Source organism: Myripristis murdjan, chromosome 21, assembly GCF_902150065.1.
Source record: "Myripristis murdjan chromosome 21, fMyrMur1.1, whole genome shotgun sequence".
Taxonomy (NCBI): domain Eukaryota; kingdom Metazoa; phylum Chordata; class Actinopteri; order Holocentriformes; family Holocentridae; genus Myripristis; species Myripristis murdjan.
Genome location: NC_044000.1, coordinates 12,634,275 through 12,650,475, shown reverse-complemented (window position 1 = coordinate 12,650,475; position 16,201 = coordinate 12,634,275). Strand labels below are relative to the sequence as shown.

General features: G+C 42.3%; 1 protein-coding gene across 5 annotated transcripts in view; it reads right to left on the bottom strand.

Annotated features, from left to right (window-relative positions):
• epb41l5 (erythrocyte membrane protein band 4.1 like 5) overlaps positions 1-16,201 on the bottom strand; it is a 45,408-nt gene that overhangs the window by 14,263 nt on the left and 14,944 nt on the right. For all 5 annotated transcript variants that reach the window (XM_030080295.1, XM_030080299.1, XM_030080296.1 and 2 more), the window contains 9 exons: positions 13,732-13,852; positions 12,907-12,994; positions 12,565-12,653; positions 12,340-12,409; positions 9,788-9,957; positions 8,624-8,730; positions 8,371-8,389; positions 7,205-7,262; positions 6,689-6,807 (listed from right to left, as the gene is read on the bottom strand). In XM_030080295.1, the coding sequence (XP_029936155.1) occupies positions 6,689-6,807; positions 7,205-7,262; positions 8,371-8,389; positions 8,624-8,730; positions 9,788-9,957; positions 12,340-12,409; positions 12,565-12,653; positions 12,907-12,994; positions 13,732-13,852 (841 nt within the window). The remainder of the gene's footprint in view (positions 1-6,688; positions 6,808-7,204; positions 7,263-8,370; positions 8,390-8,623; positions 8,731-9,787; positions 9,958-12,339; positions 12,410-12,564; positions 12,654-12,906; positions 12,995-13,731; positions 13,853-16,201) is intronic.

Here is a 16,201-nt window from a genome sequence, read left to right as displayed (position 1 = left end):
TATAAAATGATTTCATGGGATTCATTCAAACTAATTGAAAACAGCAGTAGTGTTTGAAATACAAAACAAATAAAAACGATTTGCCGTAAAAATAAAGAGCAGAAGCGGGCTTAGGCAGATCCTGCAGAAAAATACTTTATGCGACCTGTTACTTTGTTTGCACAGTTGAGATATGAGGTGAATTCCTAAGCCTCATGTTGATACCATCTCACCTCAGCTGGTCCGTCAGTTTCGCCACATGAGAGGAGGAAGGAGGGGCAGAAAAGGAGAGAGAGGGCCAGAAAAAAGCAAGCGGGCAAAGAGGGGAAAAAGGGGAGAAAAAAAAGAGAAGAGAGGGCAGTTTCACTCAAAGTAGGAAAGAGAGCGAAGGGACAGAAGGAACACAGAAAGAGGAGAGGAAGGAGGAGGTGGAGAGGGATGGGGACAAAGTGAGAAAACAGTGAAGACTGCCACAGACTGAAGGTTGAGGAAAAGTGGCATGAAACGCAGAGGCGGACTGAGAGGGGGTTGAGAGGAAAAGGGCAGTATCATAGAGAGTGATGGTTTAAGGCAGTGTCAGTCTGGTAACAGTGAATCTATGTGGAGCAATTTGTATGGAACAGAGCTTCAGGCAAATTTAGATGCAATGCATGTCCTTCCATGTGGAACAGTCACTACCACAAACCCCAGAACTTTTTCATCTAGCTACTGAGTCACTGCTGAGCCGTTCCCGTTTACTGGTGTTTCTCCAATTCCAGTCAGTCCAGCAGGGGAGACAGTCCTGTGGTTGTCCAACTCCTAATGGGGAGCTTTGATGAGACATGAACAAGGAGGATGGTACGGGAGAGGAGACCTGGGGAGGATGAGGAGGATGAGGAGGAGAGAAATATTGAGAAATGGGAAGAGAGAAAGTGGAAATAAAGAAAAGTAAAGAGGAACAGGAAGTAACGAATGAAGAGAGCAATTACTAAAGGGGGCTGCATGCAAATGAGCAGGAGAGAGAACCAGGATGAGAGGAGGAGCAGGACAGGGAAGAGCAATAGTCTAACATGGGAATGGAAGAATACAGGGCAGTGAAGGTAGAAGAGGAGGCAGCAGACGAGAGTTTGAGAGTTTGCGAAGAGAGCTGATAACATAATGGTGAAAGAGCTTAAATCTTTCAACTGTGATTTATTATGTCTGGCCCCCTCCCCTCACTAAAGAGGCCAGACACATGTCTGCTATTATCTCTTTACAACTATATAAATGTCCAGTGAGTGCCTCTTCATTAGCTTGCAACACTCAGCATATATAAGGGAGAAAGGGGGAAGAGCTATCCTGGCTCCCACTGAGTCTACCGAATCAAAGTACTGAAGGGCTTTTTGATGTGCAACATGCTTGGTATAGGTGAAATGTTTTTTTTTTTTTTTTTTTTTTAAGCTTTCAGCACCCCATGCACAGAGCAAAAACAGCTCTCGGCTCTGCTGGAAAGAATAGCAACACATCCCTTCTATTAAAGACAATGAGACAGAGACTGGGATGGTATAGAGTCAGACTCTCTCAACATGCAGGACGACTCTGCAGCTTGCACTTGAACATGCAGATATGTGAAACAGGGCAGATTTCTTTTTACTCTGTTATTACAGGCAGTCAACTATCATCCCTTTATTTGAAACTACAGCCTGGCAAGAAAAATCATGCCAACAAATATTACAAAACAATTATTTCAGCGGATATGAAGTGACATGAATAAATAAATAATTCCTGAGTAGCAGTGTTGGACCCTGCAGTGGCAAGCAGGCTACTGAATAAGCCATGTGGCCTACAGCCTGCTACACTGTACACACAAACACACTTACTGTATGTGTGCGTGACAAGTGTTGTGACATGAACACTTGACTTAAATGAAGTGGATCAGGGTCTCCCCAGAGCTTCTGCGACATGCTTTTGCCCCCTATAGGCTGCTGTCTTATGGTTCATGTCAAGTCTGTTTATACAGCCCTGGCTGGAGGCCACGAGCAGGAAGCTTTCTCTCATGTTGACAGCTGTACCAGCTGTGTGTGGAGGAAGGCTTACATTTCCCCAGTGCCACTGCACAACACTGACCAACTTGATCAGCTTAGACTGGGTGGATGGTCAATGGATAAACTCACAATCCAACATACTCTATGATCAACAAAAATTACAAAGTTCATGTCTGATTGTTACCAGGACATCTCAAAAAGTTATTCATGGATTTGTGGAAAGGTTTACGAGTTAAGGAAGAACTGATTCACTTTTCATAACAACTGGCCAAAGAAAGGACTGGCAGTGGGTGTGGCTTCTCACAATAAGGCATTTTACCTGAGTTTTGTACAACACCCTCAAACATTAAGTACCAATCAGCATGAGACATGAGAGGCAAAACACATTGCCAACTGGTAATAATCAGCTACAACACTTACAAGTGGCTAGAATTCCAGCAGGTGTATCTCTGGTGTATTTCAGGCAGTCATAAAAATGCGTGGATCTCCTGATGTGAAAGTAGCTGATAATGGGGATTGGTGGGGGGTAATCTTGTAACTTTTGGTGGAAATCTTACATGGAGCCTGTACAGCTTGATAACTACACAGCATTCGCAGATTTATGCACTCTATTTCGGTTAACGGTTCTCCCCCCCAGTTATGATAATCTAAGATTTTAGAGAGAGGTAGGGTGGGTTACAGAAGCAAAAGAGGAGCAAAGGTCAGAGAGAGGGCAAGAGATTTATATAAAGTCCTAGATGACTGCTGAAACAGGGACAGCTAGATGGCAGCTGAAAGTCAGAGTAACATCAACAGGGAACAAAAACAGAGAAGACAGTACATGGCTACAGCATCTGTTCAGAATTCATATATGGTCTATATTAGTTCAATTTGCATTTGTTAAAATTCTGTTTATGATGCATTTTTATTTAATGGCATTACACACACAATGTTGAGGTGGAAAAATGTGACCAGTAACTAAACCATTAAATTTAAAAAATGAAGTGCAATATCATAGGGACTTGAACATGTATTTGAATTGTTCTGGTGAATAGCCTGGAGTTGATGCTGTACTTTTTTTTTTTTTTTTTTTAAATATACTATTTGGATCAATCTTAATGCATGATAATTATGCCAAACTTTGTAGATAAGTATGTGCAACAGCCTTCAGGATATGAGTTAAGAGATATGGAGAGAGAGAATAGAGAGGGATATAGTGAAGACAGATCACTCACATTACCAGGACAGAAGGTTGAAGCACTCCATGCAAAAATCAATAGTGGATTTGGAAGACAGGAAAGGAGAGAGACGGGTGGGAGGAGGAAGGAGGAGCATTACCTCCACCACATTTCATCCCAAATCTACCACTCAAGCTTGACTGACTGGTCTAAACCTGTTAATGTCCTACAAGGTGAGTTTTTTTGGAAACCAGCTCCAAATCTTCACGGGTCCGTATCTTACTGATATATTTTACTACACAATGCTGCACAAAACAGAAGACCTTGGCTCTGAGGATTAAACTTGCACACAAGCAAAAATCAATACATCAACAATGTTTCCTCCAAAGCACCCACATCACTTCCTCTGAATTAGGCCAGCTGCAAACTATTGCCATGGATTCATAGCACAGACATGAACTCAGACATCGTTTGTCTATTACTTTGTGCTGATAAAATTCAGAGGAACTGCTCCAGTGATAAAGAACTGCTTTTTACAGCACTGATAATACTCTGAGATACTGTGAACTCGCCCACAGTGCTTCTGCAACTGTGGATTATGACCCCAGTATGTTGTGGGCTTCTGCGTGGTTCTACATAACAAAAGTACTGGTATGTTTACACAAACATAAATCAGTGTGAAACTGAATGGAGACTGCAAATATATAAAAAAAATACCTACAAATCAAAATTTCCACTATAGCCTTGGAGACATTTTCTAAACTTATGAAATAAAGAGGATTTTTGTGCTTCAAGGATTCTGCCTATAATTTACTAAGGGAAACAATCGGAAAAGGAAGGACAGAGTATTATTTGCGGTCACCACTCTAAACATTAGTGGCTCTGCTGAGGGTCACACATGAGCATTCTGTTTTCAGGGAAAATGAGTGATAAAGCTAAAAAGCCCCTGCTTTTCAGCACTGACAGACAATCCTCTTATTACAACTGACTGTAAATGGACTCTGTTGTACACAGAATCAGACTGAACTGTAAATCTAAACCAGCTTTTCCTCAAAGCCCAAAAAATCTGGACAGGAGAGAGAATAATTAATGTATGACGGACCAAGGCATACAGGCCAATAAGGGTCTGCTGGTTGGTATGCACACTTTAACTCATTGGCTAATATTCCTGCAATTTCTAGTATACCAGTATCCAGCCTCCAGAGAGAGAAGAGAGTGAGGTGGGGTGAAGAGGTATTTGATTCAAAGAAGAGGAACGGGCAGTCCACACTATGCATAGTACAAATAAATAAAATTAGCTGATTGAGAGGGAAAGACACCCAAAACATACCAAAGCCACACCAAAGAACCGCTTTTTAATTTGAAACACACTTTGATCATCACACTGTTTCTCGTTTCATGACAATTCCAAGATCCCAGCATGGCTTGCAGAATCATGCCATCATCCTGTACTGATTAGGTTGGTACCACATGCTGATCAATAACGGACAGACAGCAAATCACAGGAGACAATTACACCGCCACACAGCCTATTCCACAGCCACAATCATAAAGCCCGCCCACGGTGCAGATGTTGATTAGTTGAAGCGAGAGCCATGGCACAACTGATTGGGTGATTGTACATACCTGGCCTGCCTCCAGACAAGGCCTGTCTGGCCTCAGTACATCATAACACTGGAACACACAGGACACACAACAGGTTTATAATGGAGGTGGGTGCATACACACTCACTCACAAAAGCGAATGCACACACCAACAGGTATATAAATCCACACAATAGATTTATCAATCTACAATCATACTGAAGGATACTGATTTCAAGTGTACGATGAAGAACATAATCCATATTCAAATACCCTCTGTACATGCAGGAATGCAGACAGGGCTACATATGAAAACACGCATTCATCCAACAGACTTTCATTTACAAATTGCTGAGATCTGGGAAACAAGGCACTGAGGAGAAGTGAGCTGTGTGCTATGATTGCTGCAGTGGGACTTAAAAGAGCACTATGCAATTCAATGTTTTAGTGTCTGATATTGTATATCTATATACAGACTACAAGCTTAATAATATTCATCTTTCAACAACACAACTATTGTTTTTACATGAAGTTAACAATGTTTAAAAGAGCTGCCATGAGTCTCAAGTCAAGCAACAGCCTCAGGACACAAGGCAAACATAAATTTCAGGATAAATTCATTGTGCAATAAGTAATGCTCTGCTATTACCGGCAACACCTAAGTTGAGAGAGACAAAACAAAACCCTCCTACTTCTACCACACTTAGCTCAGCCCTCTGCCATCCATCCAGCAATTAGATTGGACTTTCGGTTTCAGGTACGTGACTCTGACACTAGCATAAGTGGAGAGAGAACAGGTGGAGAGGTATTTGTGAAAAATCACGTTTCTGAATAAACTGGACTTGACAGCCTCCTGACGCAGCTGAGGATGATAAAACTCTCAAACACAAGAAATGAACAGATTTATCTATAGCCCAGCAAGATGTAAGTACAGATAGATCTAGATATTGCACAATTTTTGTGTGTGTGTGTGTGTGTGTGTGTGTGTGTGTGTGTGTGTTAAGTATTTCTTATATTAGGGCACGGCCCAGCCACGTGACAGTAAGTTTTTAACTTTGAACCAGCACCGGGACAAAAACAGGAAAACACACACTTAAAAGCCACCTCGTGTAACTGAGCATCCGCCTGTAGCATTCAGACGACATTATCTGTGACAGCAGCCACATCTCGTGTATGTTTACAGGCAGGTGGCTTGCAAGGTCTGCATGCACAGTTATCAGTTCACTGTGTGCTCTGGTGAAGGCTGCACCTGATCAGGTTATCAAACAACCAAAATAAGCAGCACTCATTTTAAGGCTGTGCAACCAGTGGGCCTGCTTTGGTTGTTTGATAAACTGATCAAGTTCACCAGTTCATCCTGTACAACTGCAAGCATTTCTAACACAAACACACAGGCGATCGCACACACACACACACACACACACACACACACACACACACACACACACACACACAATACAGCTGAGAGCAGAATATATAAACGTACACACATCCAGTCACCGAGCACATAGGCTAACAAGTATGTGCATGCAGTCACACACAGTCACACAGAGACACACAAACACAGAGACATACACTCTGTCACTCCCTCCTTCCTCCCCTAGTAACACCAAGGCGGGTCAGTGGATAAGCCATGTTAAGCCACTCTTACAGAATTAGACCATGACAACCACATCTAGCAATCCAACCACTTCCTTCACCACTGAACAGGGATCAGCTGCCCTCACTCAACCTTGGCTAACCTGGTGCTGTTTTCTCTCATAAACACTGAGCAGTGGTAAGCCGCTATTGGCAGAGAAAATGCAACATGACATGCAAATTGAAAATTTACTCCAAATATAAAAAGTAAAAAAAAAAAAACAACAACAAAAAAACAAAAAAACAAACAAAAACACACACACACACACACAAAACAAAAAGAACAAATCGAATCAGGATGAAAACTACAATTGCCCAACCACATACCTCCTCTTTTCTCCCCCTGGACTCCGGGGCAGAGCCTCAATTTCCATTGGTCCACAAACAGAGGCAGGGACCGGGCTGACCACAGGGAGGCCGGTCCAGGCACCTCTACTGGCAGGAAGCTGAAGGTGGAGAGAGAGAGAAGTAAGAAAAGGAAAGTAGTAGTGATAGTGAAGGGGAGAATGAGTAAAAAAAAAAAAAGGTTACAATGCTGTCATTATCATGGTTTATTATCAGTCCAAGACTGTGGTGAAAAGTGTTGTAATGTCTTAACCTGTTCACGCTACAACAGCCAATTATTTCTTCTGAGTTTTACAGAGTCCTGAGGGAATTTTTTGGCATTCTCTGCCAAAACATCTGGCATTACCGGTCTCAATCCAGCCTGTAGGCTGCTCCTTACTTCACTCTTGTTATCAGTTATTGAATTCTGCCAGGGCCTGTGACACTGATCTGTGGTGTATCTCAGTGTAAAAGAAAATAACAAACATCTAGCCTCTGAGCAGCAGGTTCGCTCCTCACCTTAGTGTCTTTGCTGGGGCTGACTCCGTTGTTTTGTGAACTGCCTGAGGAGAGAACCCTGAGCAGAAGGGGAAAATTAAGATTTTTTTAAAACAGACAACCACAATGCAAATGCTGAATTTTCAAACATTTACGATAATTACTACTTTTTTCTCAATATGCTCTTGTTCTTAAAGGTCCATCATCTTATGCTAATTTATTCCAATTTGCAAAACCCTGTCCGTGTGTAAAGTAACATTTCTACTTTCTTTCAACATTTCTTCAAAATTACTTCATGGCGTTAAGGGATCAAATGGCCACTGTGCTGTCATGGTGTCAGCTTGCCCAATGAGATTTAATGAGTAGAGAAATCACTGGAATGCTTCTATTTATCTTCTGAATGCTTTGACTCAACTGGTCCCATGACAGCTTAAAGCTACCGCTGACATCACCGTCTTTAGCCTTCACACAACCCCAGCAACAAAAGGGGACGTCAGTAACAAGATTATAGTCCAGCCTTATGGTGAAACTGAAAGGGGGAACAACAGTGTGTGAGTCACAGCACACTTTATGCACGAGATACTTACTACACGACAAGAAACTACCGCTGATATTCAGTTTCAAAATGTATTCAATTCAGTTGGTACTGGTGAAACTACCAAGCCGGCCCATTTGTTATGTCACGCTGACGCACAGTGAAACATACTCCATCTCTCGTTTATTTTCGCAGTGGCTTTTCCAGACAGTTACTGAGGCCTTACAGATAAGAGTCTAGGTCCTGAAGGGTCTTACTTAAAGCCAGAGTTGTTTGTCATGATTAGTCAGTCCATATCCATTAGAATAGAAATAAAGAGCCATGCCGTTCTGCAACATTGCCAAAAAATAGACAGCACATTAAAACAGTCACTGTCACGACAACTACTGCAGTATGAACTCCCTTAGGAAATACTATATGATGTAATGTGTCTGTGTGTGTTCAAGATAGGTTTCCCTTACTCCAGAGAAGGTCAAGTAAAGGGACTGTCTTACCATCACAATGACACTGTTCTTTGATGACAGTCTGCTAAAACGGTTACTAGAAAAAATGTATTGTTTCACTTTTTTCACTGCTATCCCACACTGGTGAAAAAAAATGGACCATGTCATTACATTAGTCCGTGACCGTGTTCAGATATCAGGATACTCACTCCTGGGGTTTGAATGGCCCTGTAAAGACACAGAGAGAGAACAGGCAGTGAAAACCAAGTCGTGATAAGTACTAAAACACTACAGTATGATTATGAACAGATGTTTGTGTGCAAGTGTGTGATTCAAAACATACACAAACACGGATGTGTATGAGCATTTCTGAGAGCATGTTTTCATGAGTGTTTGTATCATGCAAGACATTTTTGCCTCTACATGCAAAGGTGTGTGTGTGTGTGTGCGTGTTGCCCTTACCTCTGTTCTGTGTGGTTCTTCTGGAGTAACGTCGACTGGGTCTCCTCTCGAAGGACGCCGACCGCCGTGCTTTATTGGCCTTGGTTGTCTGATACTCTGTCTTCCCACTGGTCTCAGACACAGACACAGACACACACACACACACACACACAGATTGTGTTATACTTGCAAGGATATTATGCTGTCTTTCATACATTGCCAAAGCTTATGATAACCCTAATCAATACACGGCTAAGTTCACATCTGAACTATGTGGGTTTAAGACCCACTGTATACCAACAAGTATGTAGCCATCAAAGTTAATGCCATTGCATTTTTTGATTCCATTGTCATTTATGCCATGGCTCAGTTTATATTGTAGACACATGTGTATGATTCCTAATGAACTGGTTTTAAACTATTTTAAGCAATTTCTGTTTTAGACTGTGCGCACTGAACAGTGCTAGGAATAAAGGACAAAAGTGACAGGGAAAGATGTGAAAAAAATTAAAAAGAGTCAAATAGGTAATCAGTGACTAGTCAATCACCGCTTCTACTGCCTAACCACAGTATGGAAAAATTCCATTCAATCATTCAGTCATTTTATATGTGCATGTACATGTATATTTATAGACTAGACGAGATCAACAGCCACAGGGATGACCTTTGTTGAACTCGGTGTCCATCCAGGCGATAACCTCTTATTAACAACAAACCCTGCAACCCCTGTGTTAAACCAACATTACAGAGAGAGAGAGGCTGTCAGTGCTTATCCAACTGGGTAATGTTTAAACATACACAGAGGGGAACTAGCTGGCTTCTGCAGTATGACTGACATGGAGTCCCTATCCAATGTAGAGTCACAGTGTGATTTTATCCACTGTGCATGCTGGAACAAATATATAGCCTGTACCTTTGCAAGCATGTGTATGTATGTACACATATTTCTGTATGTGCAGAACAACCAGTATCAAAGTGGGATCATTTGTGCTGGTATGCACACTGTATGCATGTGTTCATGTATTTTGCATGTACCTGGTTTAGCAGGTGAGTCATATTTGAATCTGTAGAAAGAGCATTGTAACCCTTCTATACTGGCTCCCTTATGCTAAAGAAAGGTGTTTGTCGAAAGTAATATAACTCTCTCTCTCTCTTAACTCATTAATGTGCACATCTGTCCGTTACCTGTATCTGAAGCGCGAGCCCATACGTATGAAGCTGGAGCGTGTGGAGTTCTTCTGCACAGGCCCTCTCAGCCTAAAGAAAGCATGGTGCTCAACAGCACACTTCCACAGGTGTTTACAGGCCTTGGGGTGGTCCATCCTGAAGACAAAGGTGTGCTCCTGCTCTTTTCCCTATGGAAGATTGGGATGGGATGAGATGTGGGTGGGGCAGTCGAGAGGAGCAGAGAGTTACGACAGCGTGGTCTCAGTGCATGTTCAGCATAAACCAAATTCAACACAAACTTAGGGGTAACTGAATCTAGTTAGTAAACATCTTTTCAGCAAAGCCTGACTTATGTTGTGTGTTCATGGGGGTGGGTATGTGAGGAATGAATGGCTGTGGTGTGATGTGCAGGTGCAGGCTCATTAATCTGATTTCCCATGGCAGTCTGGATGGACGCCTGCCAGGCGTCCCAACCAGTTACAACACCACTGACTAACTGGAGCCGTTTCAGTGGCACAGGCTCACCCTTTATGTCTTTGCTTTGTTTCTCTCTTATTTTTGTTCCACACACGTACAGAGACACATGGATACCAACAGACACATGCACTGACCAAACACGGACACACAGACAAACAAATACGCACTTCACACATTCCTGGAGCAGCACAGTCCACATTCCAAGCGATCACCTATCAAAGAAAGTCAGTCCACTGCTTCTTGAATGGGGTTTTAAGAAAATAACTCAACTTGACACTGATATCTTAGTTCCTTTTCTGCTACAGAGAGCAGATTCACAGCTTGGACATGCAGCCTAACAACTGTAAGCAATATACAATGTAGAGGCACCAACAGGATTTTATACAACTTTTCTACATAAAGTACATGGAACCAATTATGACTGCAAGGACCGACCACCAAGCTTTTCCACTAACGGTCACTCCTCTGATCTCCACATCTGAGGCTTCTGTTACATGTGTGTTACAGACAGACGAGTGACTTGTTAGACCATGTGGAACCCAGACATGTACAGTAAATTCCTGTGATAAGAGTAACACATAATGCTGGTCATGGCAGGGGTGCGAGGCTAGAGCTGTGTATGCTTCTGTGTGTATGTGTGTGTGTGTGTGTGTGTGTGTGTAGGAGAGCACTGCATACCAGAAATGCCAGAGGGAGCAGGCTACTTTATTAACTCAGCCTTAACCTCACACAAAGACCTCCAGGATGGACATGAACAGCCACACACACACACACACACACACACACACACACACACACAACACACACACACACAACACACACACACATACATACACACAGAGACACACAGAGTATCTAGACACCAGAGTTGTAATTGCAACACAAAAAACAAAGCAACAGAAATTTCCACACACTATTATGTGTACACACACACACACACACACACACACACACACACACACACACACACACACACACTCACTCTCTCTGTCTCTTTCTCTTTCTCTCTCTCCCTCTCTCCTGCTACCCTCTGGGCACAATACTCTTACCAGTCTTGTTTCATTTTCATTTGAAAACAAAGCCCTTTTCTTAGGACTGGGGCCCAGCTCAACTATGAAAGTATGCGGGCAGAAACTGCCAGAGAGCTGATACCATCTCATCTGTACTATGACAAAAACAAACCATGTGTGAATGTTTCTATCACTACATATTTTTAAGATAACTCCTGCTAGATTTTAGCTGTATCTATCACCAAACACATTTGGTGACAACTGAGACGCAAACACACACAAAACATCAACAAACACAAATTCCTCAGCTTTGGATGGCAGAGTAGGAGTTCAGGAATCGCATTACAAATGATACCTCACTTTTACGTTTTCACTCATGAGCATGCACAGTTCCCTCGCTTATAAACAGTCCATTTATTACAACTGCTTTCCTGGAAAACTGCTGTCAGTGCAAGTACTGAAGATAACTGTTGACAGCAAAATATGTAACAACACGATCGCCAACATATTAGTCTGGTTTTTATTTTTCTTACATGAAAAAGGGGAAGCTGTTTGAGTAGCTTTTGGACTTCATTTTCAAAATATAAGCATCAAGTTGGTGATAGCTACAGGTCTCTTGAACAGCCAATTACAGCTGCAGACAGTTGAACAACACAAAGTTATGTTGGACCTAAGTGAATTCACTTGTCCAAACATTAAGCCCTTGCTGCAGTTCAACAAAAATATATTTGTTTGTCATATGATTCTACTGTTTGTTAAATTCTGCAGATTTCCCTACTTGCTAATGGAAGGTAGGCCATCTAAGTAATTTTGTAAGACCACCTAAATGAAAATACACAACATGTATCATGTCTTGCACCCTCTTAAACCATCCCAGTGGTCATATGGCAAACTGTAATCAAATAATGCACTAAGATTTGACTGAAAGGTTTACACTTTATGGTGCTGCTTGCAACAAGAATAAAGCATGGGGAGTGCAACATTTTCAGGTGTATAAAGAGCACAGAATTTAGATTGTAAATAAGCTATAATAAAACAAACGTTTTCATCCACGTGCCACATTTTTAATACATGTCTGTTTACCTGTTCGTCATCCTCCACTACCACAAGAGTAAGCTTGCTCTTCTTGAAGTCCAGACGGGTGATCTTGGGCCTTGAACAGAAAGTTGGAATGAAAATAAAAAAAGCTGACCCATAAAATATATCTTAAACACAAACAAAGGAATGCAGGGAAAGAGTTCAAAGGAGCTGCTCTACAAAAGACATCTAAATCAGTGGTTTATTGGATAAAAACATGAGCAAGCATACCAGAAGAAAAGTCCAATCTTGGTTTCTCCTTCAAATACTAGAACTCCAGTGGGGGTCAGACCCAAACTGTACTCATTTCCATCTCTGGCCTGGAGGGTCAGGTGGAGAGAGTGAACAAAAGGAAATGGAAAGAAATAACAGGAGAAAAGGAAACAGTATTGGCATAATATGTATTAGTATTCCTTCAATATCCTGTCTTTCATCAACTTCCAAATTGTGGTATTAGGCAACAGTAACGCTGTGGGTAACATGTGCATGTGCCCTTGATTCTGTGTGTGTAAAACGAGCAGATCTGGCATTCTAAGGTTTAAGTGCTACAAACTGAGTGTATATGCATGTTACCTTGACCATGTGCATGTCGACCCCGTACATCTCCAGCCATTTGGCCTTGTTCAGGTAATTAATCTCAGCCTGGGCTGGCATCTGACCTCTGGAGGAAGTGAGGGAAGGAGAAAGAGGAACAGAAAAAAAGGGTGTGTGTGGGGGGAGGGAGAGGGTAAATCAAGACTAACATTCTGCAGGATCTCATAACACTTGATATATCTCAGCCTTGGACTCCTTAGAGGATGAGACAGAGAAGTGGGTAACGTAATGACAGATGCATCACCCAAATCCACCTCTTGGCTTACCATATACTGTATCTGCAGAAAAAAAAGACAAGAAAATCTCCATCTGTTGAGCGAAGCAATACAACTGGGTCCAAATTTACAGCAGCAGAAGGCCATGTGCTGTAAATTTTGACGCGGCCAATGTGAAGTTTTCATGGTTGAGTAAGATGACCAGTGATCCCATATTAGTGGCTCCATCATGAGAAGCTTTGTGGATGCCGTGTATGGCCTTTGAGTCACATGTGTTTTCACTTTGGAGACAGACACAGGCTTGACTTATCAGGCGCTACATTCCAGGTGGATCCAGCCAACTTCAAGTTCAACTCTCCGATCCATTTGATTTCACTTAATGCCATAGCTCCTATCTGTGGCCATTTTACAGAGGCATTCTTCTGCATGCCTCATCATAAATACTCTGTTCAGCTGATCTGAGGCTGAAATAATTGTGCTTATGAAAGCAACACGCATTAGTTTATAAGACCACACTACGCTAGTCTGCACTCAGCCAGAGCTCCATACTTCACAGGGCACAAGCCCACTTGTGTATTGATGAGCTTACCTGCATTCCTTCCATTTGTTGTATATCGCCAGCTCCATGTCCTCTGTCTGGTTGGGGATGAAGCGAAACTCTGACACCAGGTCCAAACCATGCTCCGCTGGGTCACAGTCACCTAGCTCAGCTGAAAATCCACAAACATGCATACACTTACACGAGACGCACAATATGATCAACACAATCAACAAGTCAGTAGAGGTTTATTAATTTCCTAAAGAGATGAGCAACAGTGAAACACTGACAACTCTGTCAGTGAAACTCATGAAACAAATTCTGGGCTTACAGCCATTCAAAACTTCCAAGTTCTCAAAAATTTTATTTGAAAGACTATAGGAAAACGTTTCTCATTTAGTAGCTAGTTATGTAAATCCATTAAATGGATGGAGTGTTATGGAAGGAGAGTGTGGCACAGCGGCTCAGTGGTTAGCACTGCCTCCTCACAACACAGGGTCATGGCTTTGAATCTTGTTTGGGTTTGTGGTTTCCACCCACAGTCCAAAGACATGAAGGTCAGATTAACTGAGGCCTCTGAATTACCCACAGGTGTGAGTGTGTCTGCCCTGTGATGGACCAGCCACCTTTCCAGGATGATTCTCTGCTCTGCCTTGCCCCCAATGCATGCTGGGACAGCCTCCAGCACCATGCAACCTTGAATAGGAATAAGGGTGTATGAAAAATGGATGCATTCATGGATGGATGGCTATGGAAGGAAATGCCGAAGGAGCATAAAATACATTATGTGACTGATAATAACTTTGCAGCTGCTCCTGACCACTACAAAGACAATCAGAGCCTCTCACACTGACACAACTGGTCAGTATAGAGAAACCCATCAACCAAGTTGCTCACAGGGTGAGTTTGGGGTTAGATACACCATGACAAGAGTTAATGAAGGGAGGAATAGCAAAGAAATAAAAATAAATAAACTAATATGAAAAGATGCACAGCTCATACACAAAGCTAGAGTGAGAACAACATAAAAACACTGTCACAATAAGAATTTGACTACCGTACTATAACCGATCCACCCAGCAACATCCCTAAAACTTTAGAGTCCACTGAGAAGCCCATCCTCAACCCCTCTCCCCTGCTATCAGTGTCGCAGCAACCTTAAGATAACACTGTGTGCAGCAGGGCAGGGACAAATGGGCAAGTGTTTAACTGTAACTCTCTGTGTGGACTTGAGGTCACAGGTCACAAGTTATCAGGACAAAACATAAAACTAAAATAATGGAGGCTGAAGCAGGAGAAAAATAATATAAAAAACAATATCTTCAAAACAAGTGAAACTGAAAATAAACCAGGAAATTTTCATCACTGGAGCTGTGGTGTGGGGAGCCGAAGCTTATCATGTCATGATAAGCCTTGGCTCCCATTACAGTCTGCCGTGTTTGGGTAGACTGGCTGTGATTAAGAGTTTCCCATAGACCAGCTAGTCCATCTGCATGCAAAGCATCAGGAAAAAAGGAGGAGAGAAGAGATTAAAAAAAAGGGGACCTGACCATGTTATGATACACACACATGTAAGTCATTTTACTTTACTGTGTCCCAGGTACCAGTACACCAGCAGACCAGTGACAAGATACTGAGAAAGAGATTGGGGGAGATGAAGGGAGGAAGTCGAGGGAAAGAAAGAACGAGAGACAAGAGAGGGCTGGATTAGGGGGCCTTCGGAGAGGACAGAGCACTAATGAGCTGGCATTTACCCCACAGAGACGGTGTGTGTGTTTGTGTGGGAGTGTGTGTGTGTACGAGTGTGTACACACGCACACACATAATCTCATTCCATGGAGGCCTGTACCGACTGTATCCCTGTTCCCTTGAAACAGCATTCTTCATATGCCAGTGCACATGCAATTACATGCTGCATTTACAGGCACCAAAAAAACAGAAAAGCGCAGAAAATACCAGAAAGTATGTCTAGTGTAAAAGATACGGGCTCTTTAGCATGTCATTGTGGACATTTTGCGGAAGAGATTGCTAAAGTCATTTTCACTCTTCTAGTGCATTCCTCAATGTTGCCACGGGAACAGCACCAGTCACCCTGAATTGGACGCCAGTGTGTCACAGGGTCTTAACCCATCCAAGCTCATCTATCCAGAAATGTTTGTGCTGCTGAGGCTATGGAAGCACCAATACATTTCACAAGCTTCATGACTGAATGGCCAGTGATGAAATATTTTCAGGAAAAAAGGCTTTTTGGCTATTCAGTGAGATATTTGGCTAATTCTGCTTGGTGAGAAAATAATTAAGGAGGGGGCTACTGAAACAGTGGATGCACAAGGTAGCAGCAGCAACACTTTGAAACTGACACTGAATACACTGACCTACCATTACACTGATACACCACAGTATGTTGTCTTGCATCAGCAGCAGAAACATTTTGGAAATGAATGAAATATCCTAGTTTTGAACTTTTTTCTTTTCTTTTCTTTTTTTTTTAAGCCTGTGGGACGAGTTTAAGAATTTGGTC